Below are 20585 nucleotides of genomic sequence, written 5' to 3'. Positions count from 1 at the left end.
TACCATGTTAGTGTAAGTCCTGCAGGGGATAGAGTCACCAAGATCCATAATACTGTCTGCAAGTATAAGGCAAGAGGCAGACATGTAGGCATTATGTGCTTTAAGATGGGTGTGTGCAAAATTCTAGGGGAGCACAGAAGAAGGCCACTTTGTATTGATTTTTATGGATGGGACAAGGGAATGGAGAATTAAGGAAGACTTTGTGGAAAGACTGAGTCTTGAGGATGGTAGAATGTATAAGCAGAGGGAGTTGCAAAAACATAAAGACGAATTATGTGGCATCTTGGACAGCTTGGAGTGACACAGGGTACAGAGGGGATGACAAGAAACGAGGCTGAAAAAGTTAGATAGGATCCAAGTTTGGTGGAAATTCAGATTAATGGACTTTATCCTGGAGGCAGTATGGAGCCATAAGTTGTAAGTTTAGGATGATATACTCAGACCTATTTTACTATTATATTTTATATGGTTCTTAAGAATAAATCTGTCATTTATCATGTACCCCTATGCACTTAACATGTTATTGTGTCTTAAATCTTAACTTAATGTGGTGTGAACATTATTAATTCTTTAACACCAAAGAGAAATTTGAGGCTCAGAGAGGTAACGTAACTTGGCCAAGTCAGTTAGGAAGGCATGGGGCTGGAACTTGAGCCTGTTTTGTTCGACTGACTTATATTCTTTTGAATTACCTTGCCCTTACTTTTCTGGTGGGTGCACAATGCGCACTTAAAAACAATCATAAAATAATTATTTTATGAGTTCCTTTTCTCTCAGGCCATATGGACTATTAACTAAGCATTGCAAAAAGACAGGGATAGGAGTGGATATGGGAGGAAAGTAAAGGAAATAGAATAGCAATTGTGGTTCCTGAGCCTTGGGATGGCCCTGGCAGTCTGCCAATTGTGAGGTATATTTTCATTCTGAAACCCAGCATGCCATTACTTGGGCACAGTGACTGTCCTTCAGGCTGGCTGGGCATTCTCCTTGGCCACTGGTGTTCGGCCAGATAGCCTCTACAATCTACACTCATGGGTTATTTGAACAGTTTGACTAGCTGGTGGAAGATTAGGATTGTAAGCTGAGGATGACCTGTCAGCCACTATCCCTGACAGGTCTCCATTTCACCTGAAGAAGTGGTAGGAAGCCACAATAGCCTCCTTGGGAACCCTGATGTGTAGGTCTGATTAGGTCCCCAAATTCTTACCTAACAATGGAACTCATTCTGTCCAAGCAAAGCCTAGCTCAGAACTGAGCAAAATGAAGTGTGCACATCTGGGCTTCTGAAGTCTGCAAAAGGAGACTCTTTTTCCTCTTCTCTGGGGATACGAGAAGGTGCTTGGCACCTGCAGTAGAAGCTCTCTGGGGTTTGCCTGGTTGCTGGAAGGATGTATGCTGGGCTTGAGGGGTGCAACAGGCTGTGTGGTGTGAGCTTAGATCATATCACACCAGAGCCCATCACAAAGAAAGGTTCTGTCCAGCAGAGCATGGCTCTTGTGTAGAAATAGTCACTCTGTTTTGGCAGAGGCTAAAACAAACGCATTCCTCAGGCCCAGGAATTGTCTGCCATTCAGTGTGATGAAAGTGTCTTTTTGTGGGCTGTTTCTGTGGAGCGGAGCGGTGTGTGTTCTGTGCAGTGCTGAGCATAGGCCTTCTCTCACTGTCTTCCCGAGTGGATCCTGTGCTCCCTCCTCTTCCTGTTGTCTCAGTGGTCCAGCCCCTCCACACACTGTTTGTCCTTGACCTCCTCCTGCCTTTCTTCTCCACTAAAAATAAAATAGACTGAATAAACAGGCCCCCCAAACCTGGAGTTTAGAAGAAAATAGAGAACACTAGATTCAAAGACCTTTGTCTTTTCTTTTCAGAATTGAGAGCAACGTCAACTCTGATCAACCTTGAACGCTGGGGAGCTTCTTCAACAATGTATTAATTGTAACATGATTGTAAATACTTTAAAGGCCAATCAGAGTTTAAGTTTTCTTTCTTTCTTTTTCTTTTCTTTTCTTTTTTACTTTTTTCCTTAAAAAAAGAAAGAAAGAAAGAAAGAAAGAAAGAAAGAAAGAAAGAAAGAAAGAAAGAAAGAAATTGTGCTCATTGTTGAAATACTAGAGAGAAAGGGATTCTTCCAGTACAGTCTCATGTGCTTGGTCCAAAACAATTGATATACCATCAGTGAGCTTTCCTTTTCATAGATGTAATCCAGGAGCTTTGGGGTAGCAGCTGCTAGCCAGCAGTTAGCAGGATTGTGCCCTGTGCTTGGCTAGAGTGGCCTCAGGGGTGAATGCAGAGGAGGAACCTTGGACTGGACTCTCTTAGTGTGGGCAGGGCCAGGGCTCTGAACTGTTTCCTTTAAGGTGTGGCAGGTTTCTCAGAGTCATTCCCTGGGGCCCCCTGTGTGCCTGAACACTTGTAGGGTGCCAGTGGAGGCTGCCACCCTGTGGAGAAGGAGAGGGAGCATAACTTCTGTTTGGTCTCTTCAGTACTGTGCTAATACCTCAGCTCAGGGCTAATGATTGGGAAGCCCTTTTCAGTCTGGGGAGAAATGCTTAATTTCTAATAAACAGAAGGTTTAGTATTGTAATTGTGGCCAGGGTTCCAATTGTCTAGAGTTGTTTGTGTTATGAATGTAGGATTTTGAAAGCATACCTGAAGGGTGAGGACTCTTTCGTTTGGGTCCCTTATAGCACATCATATTCATGATATTCTGCTCTGGCCACCATCTTCAGGGCTGAGGAATCTTTGTTGGGTGGTACTGTGGATTGAACCTAGTGGTGCTCTACCACTGAGCTACATCTCCAACCCTTTTTATTTTATTTTAAGACAGAGTCTTGCTAAGTTGCTCCGGCCAGCCTTGCACTTGGGATCCTCCTGCCTCAGTCACCGAGTAGCTGGGATTGCAAACATGCACCACTATGCCCAGCCTGAGAACTCTTTTCTCTGAGCAAGTTGGCATTTTCATGAAAACTGAAACTTGAACCTTTAACCCTAACACTGACTTTTTCAAATTTTTGCTTTCTGCTGTTACCAAGGAAACCATTTCCAGCAGTCTGATAAGTGTGAACATTTCCTCTCTTCTCTCTCTGGTTCTCTCTCTCTCTCTCTCTCTCTCTCTCTCTCTGTGTCTTTCTCAGTACAGCTTGACACAAACTCTTCAGGGCTGCTAGGATTAAAAATAAAAAAAAAAAATATTACCGCTTAATTTTTCTCTATTTTTTAGCTTCCTAAAGGAAAATCCTCTTTCTTTTCTGATCTCAGTTCACACTCCAACAACCTCAGATCAGTCTATATTAAAAGAAATTCAGAAAACCTGGCAAAGCAAAATAAAAGCAAAACAGCCTCATAAAATTCAGAGAGCACTCTCTTCTCTCTCATTCTGAAGTGGATGGATGGAGCGAATCGCCTGATTTGCTTTTCTCACGTGGCCCTGAAGAAGACACCTCTGTATGGGTCTCCTCTCCCTGCCCTCACCGACTGCATGCATGAAGAATTCCTCCTCTTGTGCAGAATGGCGGGCCAGGGATATTAATTATGCATTGTTTCCATTTCGGTGATGTTTGTGTGGATGAAGGGGGGAAGCAGGAGGGAATATATTTTAATCACTTCTGCTGCTTTGAAAGAATTCCCACAGATAATCTTCAGCTCTGCAGCAGAAAGCAGCTCCGTTCAGCACGCCTCCCCTCCTCCCTGCGTGAAATGGAAGTGGCCTGCCGTGTGTGTGGGCTTGCATAGTGTGCTGGTTGTGTAATTAAAAGAAATTCCTGATGCTGATGGGCCTGGGCCTCCTTGCTAGCCCCAACACTGAAAAAACAGAGGCATTAAATTTAAGTCAGGGCCTGCTGGTTTCTAGGCGGACTGGATGTCAATTTATAGCGTGAGGCCTCCTCCCTCCCCCAGCTGGTCTGTTGTGACAGAGCTCTGGTGGGGCCGACATAAGAAACCTCCCTGAGGAGCTGGCCTGGGCCAGGGTTTAGTCTGACCCAAATCAAAATCTTTAGGCAAGTCCTTTGAGTCTAACCTCACTCCAGAGACTTACAGCACAGATAACATTTCCCTCAACTATTCTGAAGAGATCAATGGAAGGAAAACTCAAGTCTATTAAAAAAATAGTTTTCTGCTTGGCATCTGTGTCTTAAGTTTGATGTTACTGGGAGAAAGGGTGTCTGCCTCCTCTTCATTAATGAGCTCTGTATAAATGTGAGCCCATTTCTTTCTGTTTGTGGAGCAGTGGAGGCCCTCATTTCTGTTCTGATCTCACATTTTTCCTTAAAATGCACATGGAATTGACACATCTGGGTGAAAAAACGAGATGGGCCAATGGGAAACTGCAGTTTTAAAATATGCATCAATACCAGCATAGGACCAAAGTAATGAGTTAATTTTAATTTGTTTTCCTTGCTCACAGATGTCCTTGAAGGTTACAACGGGACCATTTTTGCGTATGGACAGACTTCATCAGGGAAAACCCACACCATGGAGGTAAGGTTGCAGCGAGCTGTGCTGCCCGTCTCTGCAGTGACCGAGTAGAACTGATGCTGCAGCAAAACTTGAGGGATATGTGGCTTTCTTTACTGCACAATGGAGACAGTTATGTTTGGCCAATTAATTTTGTCTTTGAGAAGTTTTGAAATAGCAGTAATAAAAACAATTCTTTGTTGATAGCTCTGTCGAACTGTAGAAATAAATTATGTTAAAACATAATCATCAGGGCTGGGAAGTACTTGGTGATACAGTATATGCCTGGCATGTGGGAGGCCCTGGGTTCGATCACTAGCACTGCAATAATCTGCAACCCACAAATCAATAAAGTGACGTGAGTATCCTTATGAACTGGGGCCCAGCCTAACCCATAGAGCCTGTTGTGACAATCATTTGCATGGGAGAGAGCTTTACTTATTCTTTAGAGTAAGTACAGACTATAGGTCAGGGAGGTGAAGAAGTTATCCTGTAGACCACAAGCAGCCCACAAACATACTATTGTTTGGCTTGTGTGGTGGTTTAAAAGAAAATTGTAGACAGTGTTTAAAATGGGATGACTTCACACAGTTCTGATTTTTCTACCATAGATCTCACCACAATGGGTGAATTTCCCCACAAATGAAAAGCAGACTTCCCTAGATCAGGGACCTTTACTGTCTCATTGGCTTTTCCATTAACATTTCTTGTGCATGGAACAACAGATGTTATGGAGAAAAGGTTCCATAAAACATTTATTAAAATAGTACCCACACTGTAGTCCTGGTCACCCCCTGTTCATAGGGCTGGGTTCTCCAGCAGACCCTACCATACTTCACATACACTGAAGGTGACATGAATTTATGCTGACCATACTTCCTTGCTAACTTGCATATATGGCCCCTGTAGACACCCAAGGGAGTGACCCCAGGTCACATTCCTTGCTGTAGAGCTCTGTGACTTCTAAGTTGTCTTCCAAAGAAGGCACATTTTGGACCAAACTGGCCCCTTGCACCGCCCTCTTCCTCCTTTTTACCAGGACTCCTGTATGGCCTTCAGGGCTGGATAATTCTCCTGAAGGCTAGGCCCAACTGACAGGTGAGGAGAGGAGGAGAGAGTGGTTATTATAAGAAACTGCACAGAGCAAGTTTGGGGAATTAAGCTTACAAGCAGCAGGGAAAGCTGAATCCTTAATCCTTCAAGCTAAGGTGTTTTCATTTACCTACCCTCCTGGGAACAGCATGGAGACGGCTGCTGCAGAACAGGGTTAGCTTATGAATCATTCCTATTGAAGAGGAGATTTCAAAGGCACAGGGCTAAAATCCTCAGGGCTCTGATGTTCTGCATGCACTGATTTCAGGTGTTGGATAGGATGCGAGTGAGGGTGGGAGATCTCGTTGCTGTGGTGTTGACTCTCTTTCACCGATTTTGCTAGAGACAAAGTAGTTCAGAGACTGTGCAGATTAAAGAAATAGGAGGTTTATTGCCACCTTTTCTTGAGCAGGACTGTCTCTTGACACACAAGCTGTATCTGCCCAGGGGACAAGTCTCCACCTCTCACACCCTACAGCAGTGACCCTGGGTAACACCAGCCTTCCTGTCTCCATGCTCTGCCTCAGCCCTCACCCTCTCTCTCTTTCTGGGCCCCAAACCCTTCACCTTTTAGGTTCTAAAAAAGCTGCAGTTTTACATTTCCTGAGGCCCACTCACTGTAGTGGGAAGAATATGCTTCATAGGTCTCAGGGCACACGAGAGGGAGACAGAGCCTCTTGTGAGGCAATCTATTAGTTTTTTTGAAAATTACCAAACTGTACAATACAAAAAACAAATTCTCAATATTTATTTATTTATTTATTTTTTGGAGTTGTAGATGGACAGAATGCTTTTATTTTATTTGTTTATTTTATATGGTGCCAAGGATCAAACCCAGTTCCTCATCTATGCTAATCAAGCTCTCTGCCACTGAGCTATGGCCCCAGCCTTCGATATTTAAAATCCCCCAACTCATAGGGAATGCTTACAAGAATCACTTTTAAGCTTTGTGATTCATTAATCTTTGGGAAATACAGAGTATTTACTAAATGTCAGAAGTTTATAAGACAGTAAGAGAGAGACTGCTCCCCAGGGTAACATCTTACTGGAGGCGGGGGGAGTAGATGAGTGTGGGTGATGGGGAAGAGCTGTACCAGCCCTTTCATAACAGTATGGGAGGCATTTTGCTAAATCAGAGGCTCTCGAGTCCTAGGTGCTTCTGTCTCCCCATGTCAACTCTGCTCTCCTGCCCAGAGAGCACTCATTGCCAACTGAAGGAAACTAGATTCTCTATAGATTTCACCTCCAGTTGCCTAAATTCTTTTGCCCCTGAATCATTGGTTTCAAAAAGATGATGGCAACGAGTTGCTTTTCTTTATTGTGACTTCTGAAGATCACACACTAATGCCTGCAGTTTAAAGGAGTTGGTGTGGATGAGTCCTTTTCCTCTGCCACCCAGCCCCCCTTGCTGAATCCTCTTCTTTTGTAGGGGAATTATAGGTTGGAGAAAGGTAGGGGATATTTCAAGAGGAAAGCAGAGGAAAGGAGGAGTCCCAAGTTGGAGTTACAGAGCCTATAAGAGATGAAGAAATCCAGGACCCTGGAATGCAATTAAGTCAAAAAAGCTCTGCAGGTTCTGCATCCTCTAAAAGGAAGATTTTATGTATTCAGAATTATTATTTGCGTTATGATCTTTCAGAGGCATTCAAAAGGGGGATGCTAACTTCCTGAGTGAACAGAGATGTCACATTTTAAAGCTGTTTTTCATTTTAATCCCTCCAATTTTGGGTCTGATATCCAGTGGTGATTCCATTATCTTCTGTTGAGGGGAACAAACACAAACCTGCATAAAATCGGAAATATTAGCTTCTCATGATGGAAAATCTAAGGGGAGGGGTTCAGTAAGAATATGAATCACTGGACAGTGTTGCTGCTTAGCTTGGGAGGTGCCATCATGTGAGGGCTATGAACTTGTCAGCAGGGTACCCAGGATGCTAGGGGTGCTGGCTGCAGTCAGGGCCTTTTCTTTGTTCCATGTGTGATGCGGAAGGGAGTCTTGGCTCTGTGTCTCCCTTGTGGTCCTCTGAAGCACACTGATAGAGATTGTTGGAGACACCTTGTGTTTTTCCTCCTGCTCAGAGGGACGCCTAAAGGTCATCCGAATGGTATAGCCTTCACTGCCGTGGAGCTGGGCTGTTGGAGTGATGTAGAACAAAACCACGCAGAGTGCCTAATGCTCGCATACTGCTGGCTGCCTGCTTTCCCATCCTAAGTGATTCAGGAAACTCTGTCCTGCTTGGGAGGTTGAGGGGGCCTCTGGCACTGGAACAAAGAGAGTCTTGTTCAGTTGCCAACGGCCTAGGTCTTGTTTCTTCTTTCATACCAGCTCCTAGAAGGTCACATTTAGTGGGGGAAATTTTTGAAGGGAATTGTACAGGATGCAGTTATAAAAATGTTTCTCCTCTTTGCTATCTGGCAGGAACAAGAGGATGAAGCAGTTCATTTCTTTGCTCCTCGAGGTCATGCCTAATCCTCCAGCTAGGCTGTTCTATAGATGGGCACCATTCTTCCTCGGTTCCCATGCTTCATTATACCTGGTCTTACCTCTGCCTGCATTATTTCTGCCCGTCCTTAATCTGACCCATCCCTCAAGATTTGGTGCCAGAGAAGCCTACTTTTATCACCCCAGCTGGAAAGGCTTTTCTGTTTCCTGAATTTCTGTAGCTTTCTGCTTTTTCGCCACTGTTTATGGCCTGAGGTGATTGTGCACTCTGTGTGTGTGTGTGTGTGTGTGTGCATGTGTGTGTATTTCATCTGCAAGGCAGCACAGGATTAGTGAAGATCTCTGTCTCTCATACACACCCAGACACATATGCACACTCCACATACATTACACACACACACACACACACACCACAAATCCCATATACATCATACACATAGATATATGTCACACAGAGATATCCCCGGCATACACTTAGATTATGCACAAATACATGTGCATGCCTCATGTATATTATACTCACACACATTTGACACACACTACACAGAGACACTCCATATAACTCACATATATATACCATACACACCCATCATGTACATTACACACATCACCACCAGACACTCCCTGGCATACATATAATATTACATGCATACAGTTGTATGTACTCAACATACATCACATTCACACACAAAGAAACACACATACAGACACATAACACACATACATATAGCACACAAGCCTCATGTAATACCACACACCAACACACAAGCGTCTCTCTCTCTCACACAACACACTGCTTTGGCAGGCTCAGTTTAAGCCAGGAATCAATTAGAAGATAAATCTGATGAAAGAGAAAATATCCCAAGGAACAAATTTTAGTCAGGTAGAAAAATTTTAGATTACTACTCATTCTTTGGTCACGGACCATGGAAAAAGCTAAAAGACTGTCTTGAATTATCAGAGAGCTCTGGATGTTTGTGTAGAGAGGTCTTTTGATTGGCTGTATGGAGTCCTGACATGTGACCAGAAAGAAGTCTGTTTTCACCATAGGTACTGTTTCTGCCAAGTCTCCACAGTCCACAGTGTGTGGGCCGTGATGAGTTGCATGTTTATGATGGCCTCTGCAATTTTAAAGTCCCTAACTCTCAGTGTCCATATGTTGTGTTTTCCTAAGATATTGTGTTAGCTTTTGGTTGCCATGACCAAAATACCTGACAAGAACAACTTAGAGGAGGGAAAATTTATCTGGAGCCCGTGGTTTCGGAGGTCGCAGTCCACAGACTCCTGAGTTCATTGCTCTGGGCCCAGGTGAGGCAGCACATCACAGCTGAAGGGCCCAGTAGAGGAAAGCAGCTCAACTCATGATGGGATCAGGAAGCAGAGAGAAGCAGAAGGGAGTCACAGGGAAGAGGAACCTTTCTAGGGCATGCCCCCACCTCTTCCAGCTACAACCCACCTGCCTATAGTTACCACTCAGTCCATTCTAATTAGAACAGACTGATTAAGTTACAGCTCTCACAATCTGATCATTTCACCTCCAAATATTCCTGCATTCATACAGGAGCTTTTGGGGAGCACCTCACATCCAAACCATAACGGATACATAGTAATTACATAGTAACAGTCTGGGAAGGAGTGTGCTTCAGACTCTTCAGTTTGATTGAGTTCCAACCACTGCTAACTGAGAACCTACTGTGAACTGAATGTTACAATGCTAACATTTATTGAGCCCTTCCTGTGTCACTAAGCACTTTATATATCCTATTTAACTTAAAATCTGCACTAATTCTATGCAATAAGTACTGTATTAAGTCCCCTGAGTGGTAGGTGGAATTATTAATGTCTTGGCCATCCCCATCTTCAGGAAGAATATAGCCAAATTAAAAAGCAATATAAATTCATCAAATGACTTATTATTTATAATAGCTGAGGGCATTCCAGAGGAGTACTCATTTTCCCAGGTAAGAGTATTGCCAAAGGCCAAACAAATCTGCATTCAACTTTTCTGTTGCTTTTAATAAAACGGGAGTGTCAGAATCAGGTGTGCAAAGGAGGACCCACAATGTCAGGTGCTTCCTTGCTACCTTCAAAGTTCTTGCTTTTGGTAACACAAATGTTGACTTGCAAGTCATTTTCAGAGAGATATTTAGTGGTGAAAACCTGCAGAGAAAAAAGGATTAAATGAGGAAAACAGAGCTGATCTTCCAGGCACTGGGCCTATTTGGAACAAGGAGATGGGTCAAAATTGTAAAGGTTGTTGGGCATCCCTGAAAGACTGCATGGAAAACTGAGTTTTGTGCTTTGCTTTCATTTCCATTTATTCCTAGGGGTTATAACTTCCTAAAGGTCTAGAAAATTCTCCAGGTTTTCATTTTCCATGATCATTGTGACCTGTAGACTGTGTGTTTGTGCACTAATGGGTAGTTTATCACCTATGACTGTAGCCTGAGAAGGCTCACTGGAGGCTGCATACCTAGAGCCACACTAACCTGTTGCTTTCAGTGCTTCTGGAACCCTTCTTTAGGAGTTGCTGTCAGATCCTATGGCCTCCTGCCCCACACCCCACTCCTCCAGTCCTTGGGTGGAACCCAGGGCCTTGTGCATGCTTGGGGCACTCACTCTACCACTGAGCTGCATCTCCAGCCCCCATGCCATCTCCTGAACATTTTCAGAGGTGCAAAGTTCTGGGTCTCAAAATTGGATTTAGGGCCAAGGTGTGGTGGTACACACCTGAAATTTCAGCCACTTGGGAGGTAAGGCAGGAGGATTCAAGGCCAACCAAGATAGCTAATTAGAACTTGTCTCAAAATCAAAAAGGTTGAGATGTAGCTCAGTAGTAGAATTCTTGTCTAGCACATACAAGGCCCTGTATTTCCAGTACTAGGCAGAAAAATAGGATTTAGTAATAGTTCAAATAGCAGAAGATTTCATCGATTCCTTACCTCCCTAGGTATGATGAATAAAAGTGGAAAAAAGAATATGATAATATTCCTAATTAATGTGAATTAAGTATTAGAAACAACCAAAAAATATCTGGAATAATTCAGGCTGGGAATTACAAAGTTGAAAATTGATGAAGTGGATTTTCTTGATTGGTCTGTAAAATGACACTGAAGATATTTTGAGAATAAGGTTATTAGAAATTATTGAGCAAGGATGACTTTAATGAAATGAGGTCTTTTAGTTCTTAAGGAGATTTTATTCCAGGAGGTTAACTTGCTTGAACTTGTAGGTTCTGGTCAATTTGTAAATATTCACAAATAAAACCCATATCCTCTCATTGCTTGTTCTGCTCCCCCCGCCCCACCTGCAACTACCCACATGCACACATTTGCTGTCCTGAGTTCCAGCAAGAGGGAATATTGTGGGGCCTCACGACTTGAGAGGACAACCCTTTCCTGGATAAAAAACTAAACATATTGAATTATTTTGCCAGCTTTTGGTGTGTTGGCATTTCAGGTAGATTCCAAAGGGTTCCGACAGCCTAGATGTGGGTACTCCCTTCTCCATGGAGTTCTGTTGAAGAAACTCAGGATTAACCCTTCTTTCTTGCACATATTTCCCAGCACTCTTTAATTGCCCGTGTTTGTATATTCCACCCACCAGGGGAAGCTGCATGACCCTCAACTCATGGGGATCATCCCGAGGATTGCACATGATATCTTTGACCATATTTATTCCATGGATGAGAACCTGGAGTTTCACATCAAGGTAAGTGCTACAGATGTAGTATCCAAAGAAGAAACTGGGCCCAAAATCGTGTTTCTCAGTCTCCCTATTATTTAGATGTAAAAGATGAATTTATCTATTTCAAATGACAGTCTGGTGGAAAGCACAGCCCTATTTATTATTTAAAGACATAGGCCTGTACTTAGCCATCTGGATGGTTTGCTTGAAATATCGAGGTAATGAAAGTAAAAGTTCTCTTTGGGATAGAACCATCTTGATGGTTGTCTGAATTCTGCCCTTTACCTGAGGATTCCTGGGGATAGAACTGAAATATGTCTGTTTGGTATTGAAGAGCATTCCCCACAGTGTGTTCCTTGGAATATAACCACTTGTTTATTAATACCACAGTAAAGGGTTATATGGCAACATAAGCTGGAAAAATGATTTGTTGAATATTGTCAAATTTATCATGAGTTTAAATGTGCTGTTGGGAAATGCCTCTCTGCAAAGGAGAAATGTGCTATGCTACATATTCCTGTGGACACATTTACCCCTTTAGAGTGTGACAGGCTAGTGTTTTAGGAGCATACTCTGGGATATATTGGGGAAAGGGATTCTCCTCCTCCTTTTTCTCTTCCTCTTTATTTTTGTTTTAAACTAGAACCTCTGCTTGGCTTAACTTTGATTTGAAAGAGAGATTTGTATTCTCTTATTATAGGTGTTAATACATGAAATTTGGTATTGGGGTATTAGACCTGTTTGTTTGCAGATTACTAAAGGCTACTTATTTAAGCAAATTGAGAAAATCATTACAAGATTAAGGATCTGATGGCAGGCATGGAGTAGGGGCTGTGGAGGGCAGAAAATTCAAGCTCTGCTTTTCTTTCTTTCTTTTTTTTTCACTTTAAAAAATTGAGATATAATTCATATATGTGTGTGTGTGTATATATATATATATATATATATATATATATATATATTTCATCCTTTCAAAATGCACAATCTAAAATTGTACAGTCATGATCCTTATCTAGTTCCAGAACATTTCATCACTCTCAGAAGTGACTTCATAACCTATGACAATCCCTGATATTTTTCTTTCTGTTATTCCCAGACTGTCTTTCTGTCTTTGTTGGGGAGAGAGTTGGGCAATGTGGTAGCTCCTTTTCTGCATGCTCTTATTACAGTTCCACATTCCACTGGGAAGGGGCTCATTGGCCAAGGCTAGAGTAGGTGGTCTCTGCTATGATTAACTGTGTCCAGGATGCACATGGTATCTGGGTTTCCATCCCTATTACTAGAGGCCGGGTTAAGAGGAAGGGGAGGAGAAGGAGCAGCATTTTTTAATTTGGTACCAGAGGATTGAACCCAGAGACGCTTAACCACTGAGCTACATCCTTTATTTTATACATCTCTTTATTTTATTTTTTATTTTGGGACATGGTCTCTCTAAGTTGCTTAGAGCCTTAAAATTGCTAAGGTTAGCTTTGAACTTGTGATCCTCCTGCCTCAACCTCGTGAGCCACTAGGATTACAGGTATGCACCACCGTGCCCAACAAGAAGAAGCAGTTTTAAGAAGCCATGGAGCCCATCAGGTCAGCTGAAAGATTTTCCTGAAGGCTGGGACTTAGTGCACTGGACCTAAGAGCTTATTAGAGATAAGGAAACTGAAGCTCAAATATGCAAAAGTTAGATGGTCCAAGGCAAGAATAACCCTAGAATGGACCAACTCCGCCTGCAGTGCCTTATCTGTTATATTAAACTTGGTCCCTTACGTCTGCTCTATACTTTTCCAAAATTACAAGAAAAGAAGGCAACAACTGTTTGCCCAATTATAAATGACATCCAACAAATCACTTTTCCTTATAGTTCCATTTGTTGACTAAAGCCTGCTTCTCCTTCTTGCCCAAGCTTTGGTATATCTAAGGATACAGAAGCTTGTTGCTTTGATGGGATCAAGATTTAGAAGCTTAGTGCTTTTCTAAGACTGTTTGCATTTAAATACCTTAAACTACTGCAGGGTTCTTATGTGATAATCCTGGAATAAGATGTTAAACCAATTACTGCCCTGGAAATAGTGCCTTGTGTTAGAATCTTATTAAGATAAAAACAGCCCTGGCATGAAGGAGTGGGTAGGGGGAGAGGAACAACACTAAGTCTCTATAGCTGAATTTTATAGTTCAGGTTCCTTTTTTTGCATTAACAGTTATGTTTCTTATTTCATAAATAATAATTATTAGTAGATAAGTTAGCAGCTGACTGCTCTGTATTTTGAACTTAGTATTGACAGACACTAAATCCAAAGAAAGAAGGCTGATCAGATCAAGGCAAAATTGAAAATCTATTCCTTGAAATGAATCCCACAGATGTTTTAAACATGATTTCTGAACATGTTCTTGCTCAATGCCAAACCATGCCTATTTTCCTGCTGCCTGGTCTCACAAAATTTTAGAAATGACAAGATAACAACATTAGACCCCTCACCCCACCTAAAGCAGAAATTAATAAACCAGAATTCTGCTTCTACTTTCATTAAATGTAAGTAGGATTCTAATTGTCAGATTTGACAATATGTAATTTGTGACTGCTTTTTAGATGTAATTAATATTCTCTATAATCTATGGATATGATGCCACATGTTTAAGATCTCAGAGGTAACAGAAAATCTTAATGGACATCGAACAATTCTGAAATAAGTAGCATGGGTTGGCACCAGCATGGAGCTGGCCGCCAGAAGGGTCCGGATTAGAGACATTTTAGCATCGGAGGCCAAACAGGCCTAAGAATTAGGGCTGCAGGAGTGTATCAGGAGTGAGGGGCAGGGGTGGAGGTCAGTGGTACAGGCCCTGGATTCAGTCCCCAGTACTGCCAAAAAGTAAGCAAAACCATTTATGTGTCCATGACAGATGGAGTGACAGGGTGGGGGTGGGGGGTTGCAAAGATGTTCAGGTAGTTGGATATTGTTAGGGGTACAGACAACCAGGAGAGCAGGCCCAGCTACAAGTTTCAAGGTTAAAAGCCAGGACCCCAAGTCTCCCAGTCACTGGGAAGTTAGATGGTTTCAGACTGAGGCACATGAAAGATGATAAGCTAGGGCTGAGTTGGGGTAGGGACTTGGACCAGGTAGGGAGTCTTCATGTTCCCTGAGGTAGAGGCAGGACTGGTCCCGAGCTGGGACATGGGGGTGAAGGCTCACCTGCTCATCATAGCCTCGCTTTACAACTCTATAGCTATAGTCATGAAAGCTTAATGGCAGAATATATTTTGAGAGATGCATCGTTAGGCAATGTTGTTATTCCGTGAGCATTATAGAGTAAATTTACACAAACTCAGGAAGCTACCATGTCAGGAGGTAATATAATCTGATGGGACCACTGTTGTAAACACAGTTCATTCTAGGGTGTATGACTGTATTTTCTTTTTGGTTATTTCCCTGTTTAGATTTCAAAAACACTTATGAACATGGAGGAGAAAAAATTCATCTGAGAGGCAAAAGTCAGATGTAAACAGAGTATAGACTCCTAGGGGGAATTTTTGATATCATAAGGTCTAATGGCTTTGTGACAGATGGGAAAAGGAAGGCCTAGGGTCTTGGCTGCCTGTGAATTAAATGCCCAAGACCACATATTTCGTTTATAGAGTTCTTAAACATCAGCTAGCAAAGTATCTCCTGGGGAATTTAGAAGCTGACTCCTAGGCCCTTGTGTAGTCTCTGTGAGATTCTAATTCAGTAGGACTTCAGGGCTCTGCAATTTAAACAAATTCTGTAAGTGATGCTGATGTAAGTGGCTCTTGGGCTGAGATTTGAGATTGATTATCTGGAAGGATTCCCTCTCTTCCTTTCACTTGTGTGTGTGTGTGTGTGTGTGTGTGTGTATTTTGCTGGAGATTAAACTCGGGGCCTTACACTTTTTTTATTTTGAAATAGGGCCTTGCTAAATTACCCAGGCTGGTTTTGAACTTGTGATCCTCCTGCCTTAGTCCTCTGAGTAGCTGAGATTACAGGCATGTGCTACCACGCCCAGCTTCTAATCATCTTTTATTCAACCACATTTGTCCAAATCTTTCCTAGACTGGCCATCACTAGCTCTCTCCCAGTTACCCTTTGAACTCTTGTATTTCCAAGTTCCTTGCCCATGTCCTTCCCAGTGCTCTCACAGAGTCTGTTGAGGTTGTCAGTATCATGCAATAAGCTGAGGACTACTAATTTTTAAAAATCACTTGCAGAGAATGTTTTCCATTCTGGCTGTTGTTATACATAAAAGTTTGCTTGGTGCTCATCTAAGGTACAGCCTGGAGTTCTCTCCTAAGTGGCCTCTGGCACATTGGTTTGACTGACACCAGAGGAGACCAAGGGATCTGCCTTGTGTGGGGAGGGAGACCATCTACACTTAGCAGAGATGCCTTTGGCATCTCCTCTTACTCTTCTTAGCCATGCACAACAGAAGCTTTTATGACTTCTAAATAATGATGTTTTTGAAATATAGTGTGGCATTTCTATTCCAAATTCAATTTATTTTTAACCAGGTTTCCTATTTCGAGATCTACTTGGACAAGATAAGGGACTTACTTGATGGTGAGTAACTGAATGCTTGTCTTTATTTGCTGTTTAACTTAAGTCCAGGAGGTTGAAACGATTTACAGCACTTCCGCTTGAGGAACTGATGAAAATTTATAGAGATCTTGTCTTGCCTTTAGGCTATATGCTTTTTCATAGATACAGCTTCAACTTGCAAATTGCAAAAAGATTAGATTTACCTATCTTCTGCATCAATTTCTATTTTTTTTCCAATAGAGGGTCTTTAACTTTTATTTTCTTCTTTGCATGTCATCATTATCATCTCTATAGTGTCCAAGACCAACTTGGCTGTTCATGAAGATAAAAACAGAGTTCCGTATGTAAAGGTATGAGGAAGACTTGATGGGTGGTGTGATTGATTTCTGTCCAGGCACTGTTGAAATAATTATTACACAAGATGCCCAGAATATTATCTATAAAAGCTATATAGTTATTTAATCACATTTCTTTATATTCTTTGGTTTTGAAAAAATCAGTATTTGATTTGTTTAATTGTATCTTTCGTTTATATAAATCATTATCATCTTTTTTTGTTCTGGGAATCAAACTCAAGACCTCACATGACTATTCTAAGCATACATGCTTTACTACTGAGCTACACCCCAGCTCTTTTTATGTAAATTAGTATTATTTAGAAATTATTTAATTTTGTTCACATTAAAAAATATCTATTTATTTATATGTGTATTTATTTTGTGGTCCTGAAGATTGAACCAAAAGTGCTCTACCACTGAGCTGCATCCCCAGCATTTTTAATTTTTTATTCTGTGACAGGGTCCTAGTTTCTGAGGGTGGTTTTGAACTTGCAATCCTCCTGCCTCAGCTTCCTGATCTCTGGGTTTATAGGCATGCAGTACTGCACCCAGCATCGTTTTCATTTGAAGAGGTTGAGGGAGGAGGATCACAAGTTCAAGGCCAGCCTGGGCAACTTAGCTAGACCCTGTCTCAAAAAAAAAAAAAAAAAAATTAGAGAAAAAGAAAAAAAAAAAAAAGGATCTGGGGATATAGCTCAGTAGAAGAGCGCCCCTGGGTTCCATCCCTAGTACTGCAGGAGGAAAAAAAAGGTTTCAGCTTTGAGCACAGTAGTTGATACTTTGTAGTCAGAAATCCATCATAGCATTATATGTAGAACTTCAAAGTGTCTCTTGATGGCTAAAATGGTAAATAAATAAAGATGGAAGGCAACACTGTACTTCATGCATTTCTTCTCATCGATTTTTTTCTTTTGTTTTGTCTCCTGAAAATACTGCTATTGAATATGAGTATGTACTCAAAAACCTGGGAGAATCCAGCATTTCTTTTATGGTTTCTCCTAGGTTTCCCAGGGTTTGCTCACACTTCTCTTTAATGTAGAATTCAAGCCCTAGGCAAGGGGAAGTTGTTGGATCAACATTGCAGCTTTTCTATTTATCTGTACCTCTAAAAAGAAATGGGAAAGTGTGTTTAGCTGCTTCAAAATATTGTTGCTTTTCAACTCTTCCAATGACCAACCGACTTGCTTCCGACTCCCTTGCAGGGGTGCACTGAGCGGTTTGTGTCGAGCCCTGAGGAGGTTATGGATGTGATAGACGAAGGCAAAGCCAACCGGCATGTGGCAGTGACAAGTAAGCACCACGTGGTTTCCTTACTGTGATGAGGGACATGGTGGGTGGTGATGAGGTGCAGATGCAGGAAAGCAGGGTAAGGCCACAGGAGAGCAGTGGCCCCAGATGCCAGACCACATGCAGCATGAGCCTGCCCAGGCCTGTCAGGAGAAATGTCCTCACTGTACTCGAAACTCTGAGGTGTTTAAAACTCTGGGTGAGACTTATGGACCCTGATAACAGGCTCAGCCTGAATGTTGGAGGAAAACAGAGAAGTCAGCTTCTAAGTTATTCATTTTAACCATAGTATTTATTGCTCAGTTAAAAACAAAAAATCAACAGCAGATGATCAGCTCACTTGCCTGGCTGTCCCGCCTCGGCATGTATGTCATGTGTCAGGGAAGCCATGTGGGTTGCTAGAGCATCAGAGGTTCCATGAGTTATCTGTGGGACAAATGAGGGAGATTTCACATGAAGCTGAAGGAATGAAAGATCTCTAACTTATAGGAGAAAAAACATCTAGAGAGGAATTGTGGGCATTGCAGAGTATCCTAACATGATCAAGGTGCTGACATTGACAGAGAGGGTCAGCTTGCTATTTCTGATCTCAATCTCAGCATGTGTACCACCTGGATGACTGAGGCTCTGGGAGGCAGGATTTAACCTACCACAGGAGAACACTCTAAGCCTGCTACTTGGTGAGGTTTGCTACCTGGAAAGGTAGTGAGGTCACAGTCATGTTGTAGAAGAGATTCACGCATAGGTTGGTTGACTGGTTTAGGCTCTGGAAGTCTCTTATACCCAAGTTTCTTTGATTGTGTGATCCAGAACTGTAATTCTCACCTTTTCTCTGTACCAACACGGTATCAGATGATATTTGAATAGGTGGCAAATTTAATAGGTGAGCCTGGACTTGTAAACAGTGTAGGTCAAACTCCACTTCCTGCTTCAAACATACATGTACCTGAAAGAAGTTATTCCCTATTTCATAAGCTGTTCATGGCATACCTGACAACACATTTTGGTCCCTGGTTCAGAACTGCTGGTTCAGAACATCACTTTTATCATTCTGCCAAGTTTTTTTTTTTTTAATCATTTTAAGTGTACAATTCTGTGATATTAAGGGCATTCAGGTTGTGTCCATCATCCATCTCCAGAAGTCTTTCATCTGTATCCATTAAATACTATCTTCCGTTCCCCTTTCCCCCAGCCACTGTTCTACTTTGTCTCATGACAAAATATTTCATATAAGGTATCTCATGCAAGCATATTCCTGCAGTATTTCACTTTTGTGACTGGCTGATTTCACTTAGCATAATGTCTGCAAGGGCTCTCCATACTATAGCATGGGTCCTTTTTAAGAGTGACTAATCTCCCATTGCACGCCACATTTTATTTATTCATTTATTCATCAATGGACTCTAGGTTGCTTCCACCTTTTGGCTGCCGTGAATAATGCTACAATAAACATGGATATACAAATACTTGTCAGACTTCCTGATTTCCTTTGGCTGTTTACCCAGAAGTGGAATTAATTGCTGGATCCTCTGGCAATTCTACTTGTTGTTCTTCAGTCACCACAGTACGGTTTTTCCCTAGCAGGGGCACCTTTTACAGTCTCACCAGCAGTGCACAAGGGTTTCAGTTTCTGCACATCCTCATCAACACTGGTTATTTTCTCTCTCTGGGGGTATTAGCTATGCAGATGGGTGTCAGCTGGTATCCTTTGTGGTTTTGATTTGCATATCCCTAATGATTTGTGATGTTGAGCACCATTTCATATGCTTATTGTCTAGTTTGTGTATCTTCTTTGAGAAATGCTTATTCAAGTTCTTTACCATTAAAAAATTATATTGTTGTTGTTATTGACTTTTTGGAGTTCTCTATATGTTCTGGATATCCAGCTCTTGTCAGATACATGATTTGCAAATATTCTCTCAAATTTTATGGATTACCTTTCACTCTGTTGATAGTGTCCCTTGATGTGCAAAGCATTTTAATTTGGAGAAGTGAAATGAATGTACTTTTCCTTTCATTGCTTGTGCTTTTGGTGTCAGAGCTAAGAAATCATTTTCAAGTCCGATGCTATGAAGCTTTTCACTTTTGTTTTCTTTTAAGAGTTTCTTAGTTTTAACTTTTACATTTAGATCTTTGATCCTTTATGTGTTAATTTTTATATAAAATCAAGGGTGTGATTTTTTTTTTTTTTTGGTGTGTGTATCCAGTTTTTCCAACCTCATTTGTTGAAAAGATTGTCTTTCTGCCATTGAATGGTCTTGACATCTTGTCAAAAATTATTTTGATTATATCAACAAGGATATCTCCCTGAGCTCTCCATTCTCTTTCATTGGTCTATGTGTCTGTTTTTATGCTAGCACCTCATTGTTGTTTTCTTTTTCTTAGGCACCAAGGGGTGCCTAACCACTGAGCAACATCCCAAGCCCTTTTTTGTACTTTTTTAAATTTAGAGACAGGGACTCACTGAGTTGCTTAGGGCCTTGCTAAATTGCTGAGGCTGGCATTGAATTCAGAATCCTCCTGCCTCAGCCTCCTGAGCTGCTGGGATTACAGGCATGTACCACTGTGCCGGCTGTTGTTGTTTTCTTTTTTTGTGGGAATGTCTCACTGTATTTCTGGGGCTGTCCTCCTGCCTCAGCCTCCTGAATGTTAGGGATGCCAGGCCTGTGCCACCACACCAGGCCTTACATTATTTTAGTTATTATAGCTTTGTAATGACTTTTGAAAATCAGTAAGTGTGAAACTTCC

At 41.8% G+C, this 20585-nt stretch overlaps 1 protein-coding gene across 1 annotated transcript in view; it reads left to right on the top strand.

Annotated features, from left to right (window-relative positions):
• The window catches only part of Kif5c (kinesin family member 5C), a 151925-nt gene that overhangs the window by 52279 nt on the left and 79061 nt on the right, over window positions 1-20585 (top strand). The window contains exons 3-7 of the mRNA XM_046426960.2: window positions 4403-4476; window positions 11594-11698; window positions 16185-16233; window positions 16507-16562; window positions 17753-17840. Coding sequence (XP_046282916.1) covers window positions 4403-4476; window positions 11594-11698; window positions 16185-16233; window positions 16507-16562; window positions 17753-17840 — 372 coding nt within the window. The remainder of the gene's footprint in view (window positions 1-4402; window positions 4477-11593; window positions 11699-16184; window positions 16234-16506; window positions 16563-17752; window positions 17841-20585) is intronic.

The sequence above is a fragment of the Marmota monax genome, unplaced genomic scaffold (genome assembly GCF_021218885.2).
Source record: "Marmota monax isolate L192 unplaced genomic scaffold, Marmota_monax_Labrador192_F-V1.1 WCK01_AAM20220418_F8-fsc00048, whole genome shotgun sequence".
Classification (NCBI taxonomy): domain Eukaryota; kingdom Metazoa; phylum Chordata; class Mammalia; order Rodentia; family Sciuridae; genus Marmota; species Marmota monax.
This window is presented reverse-complemented; position numbering and strand designations above follow the sequence as displayed.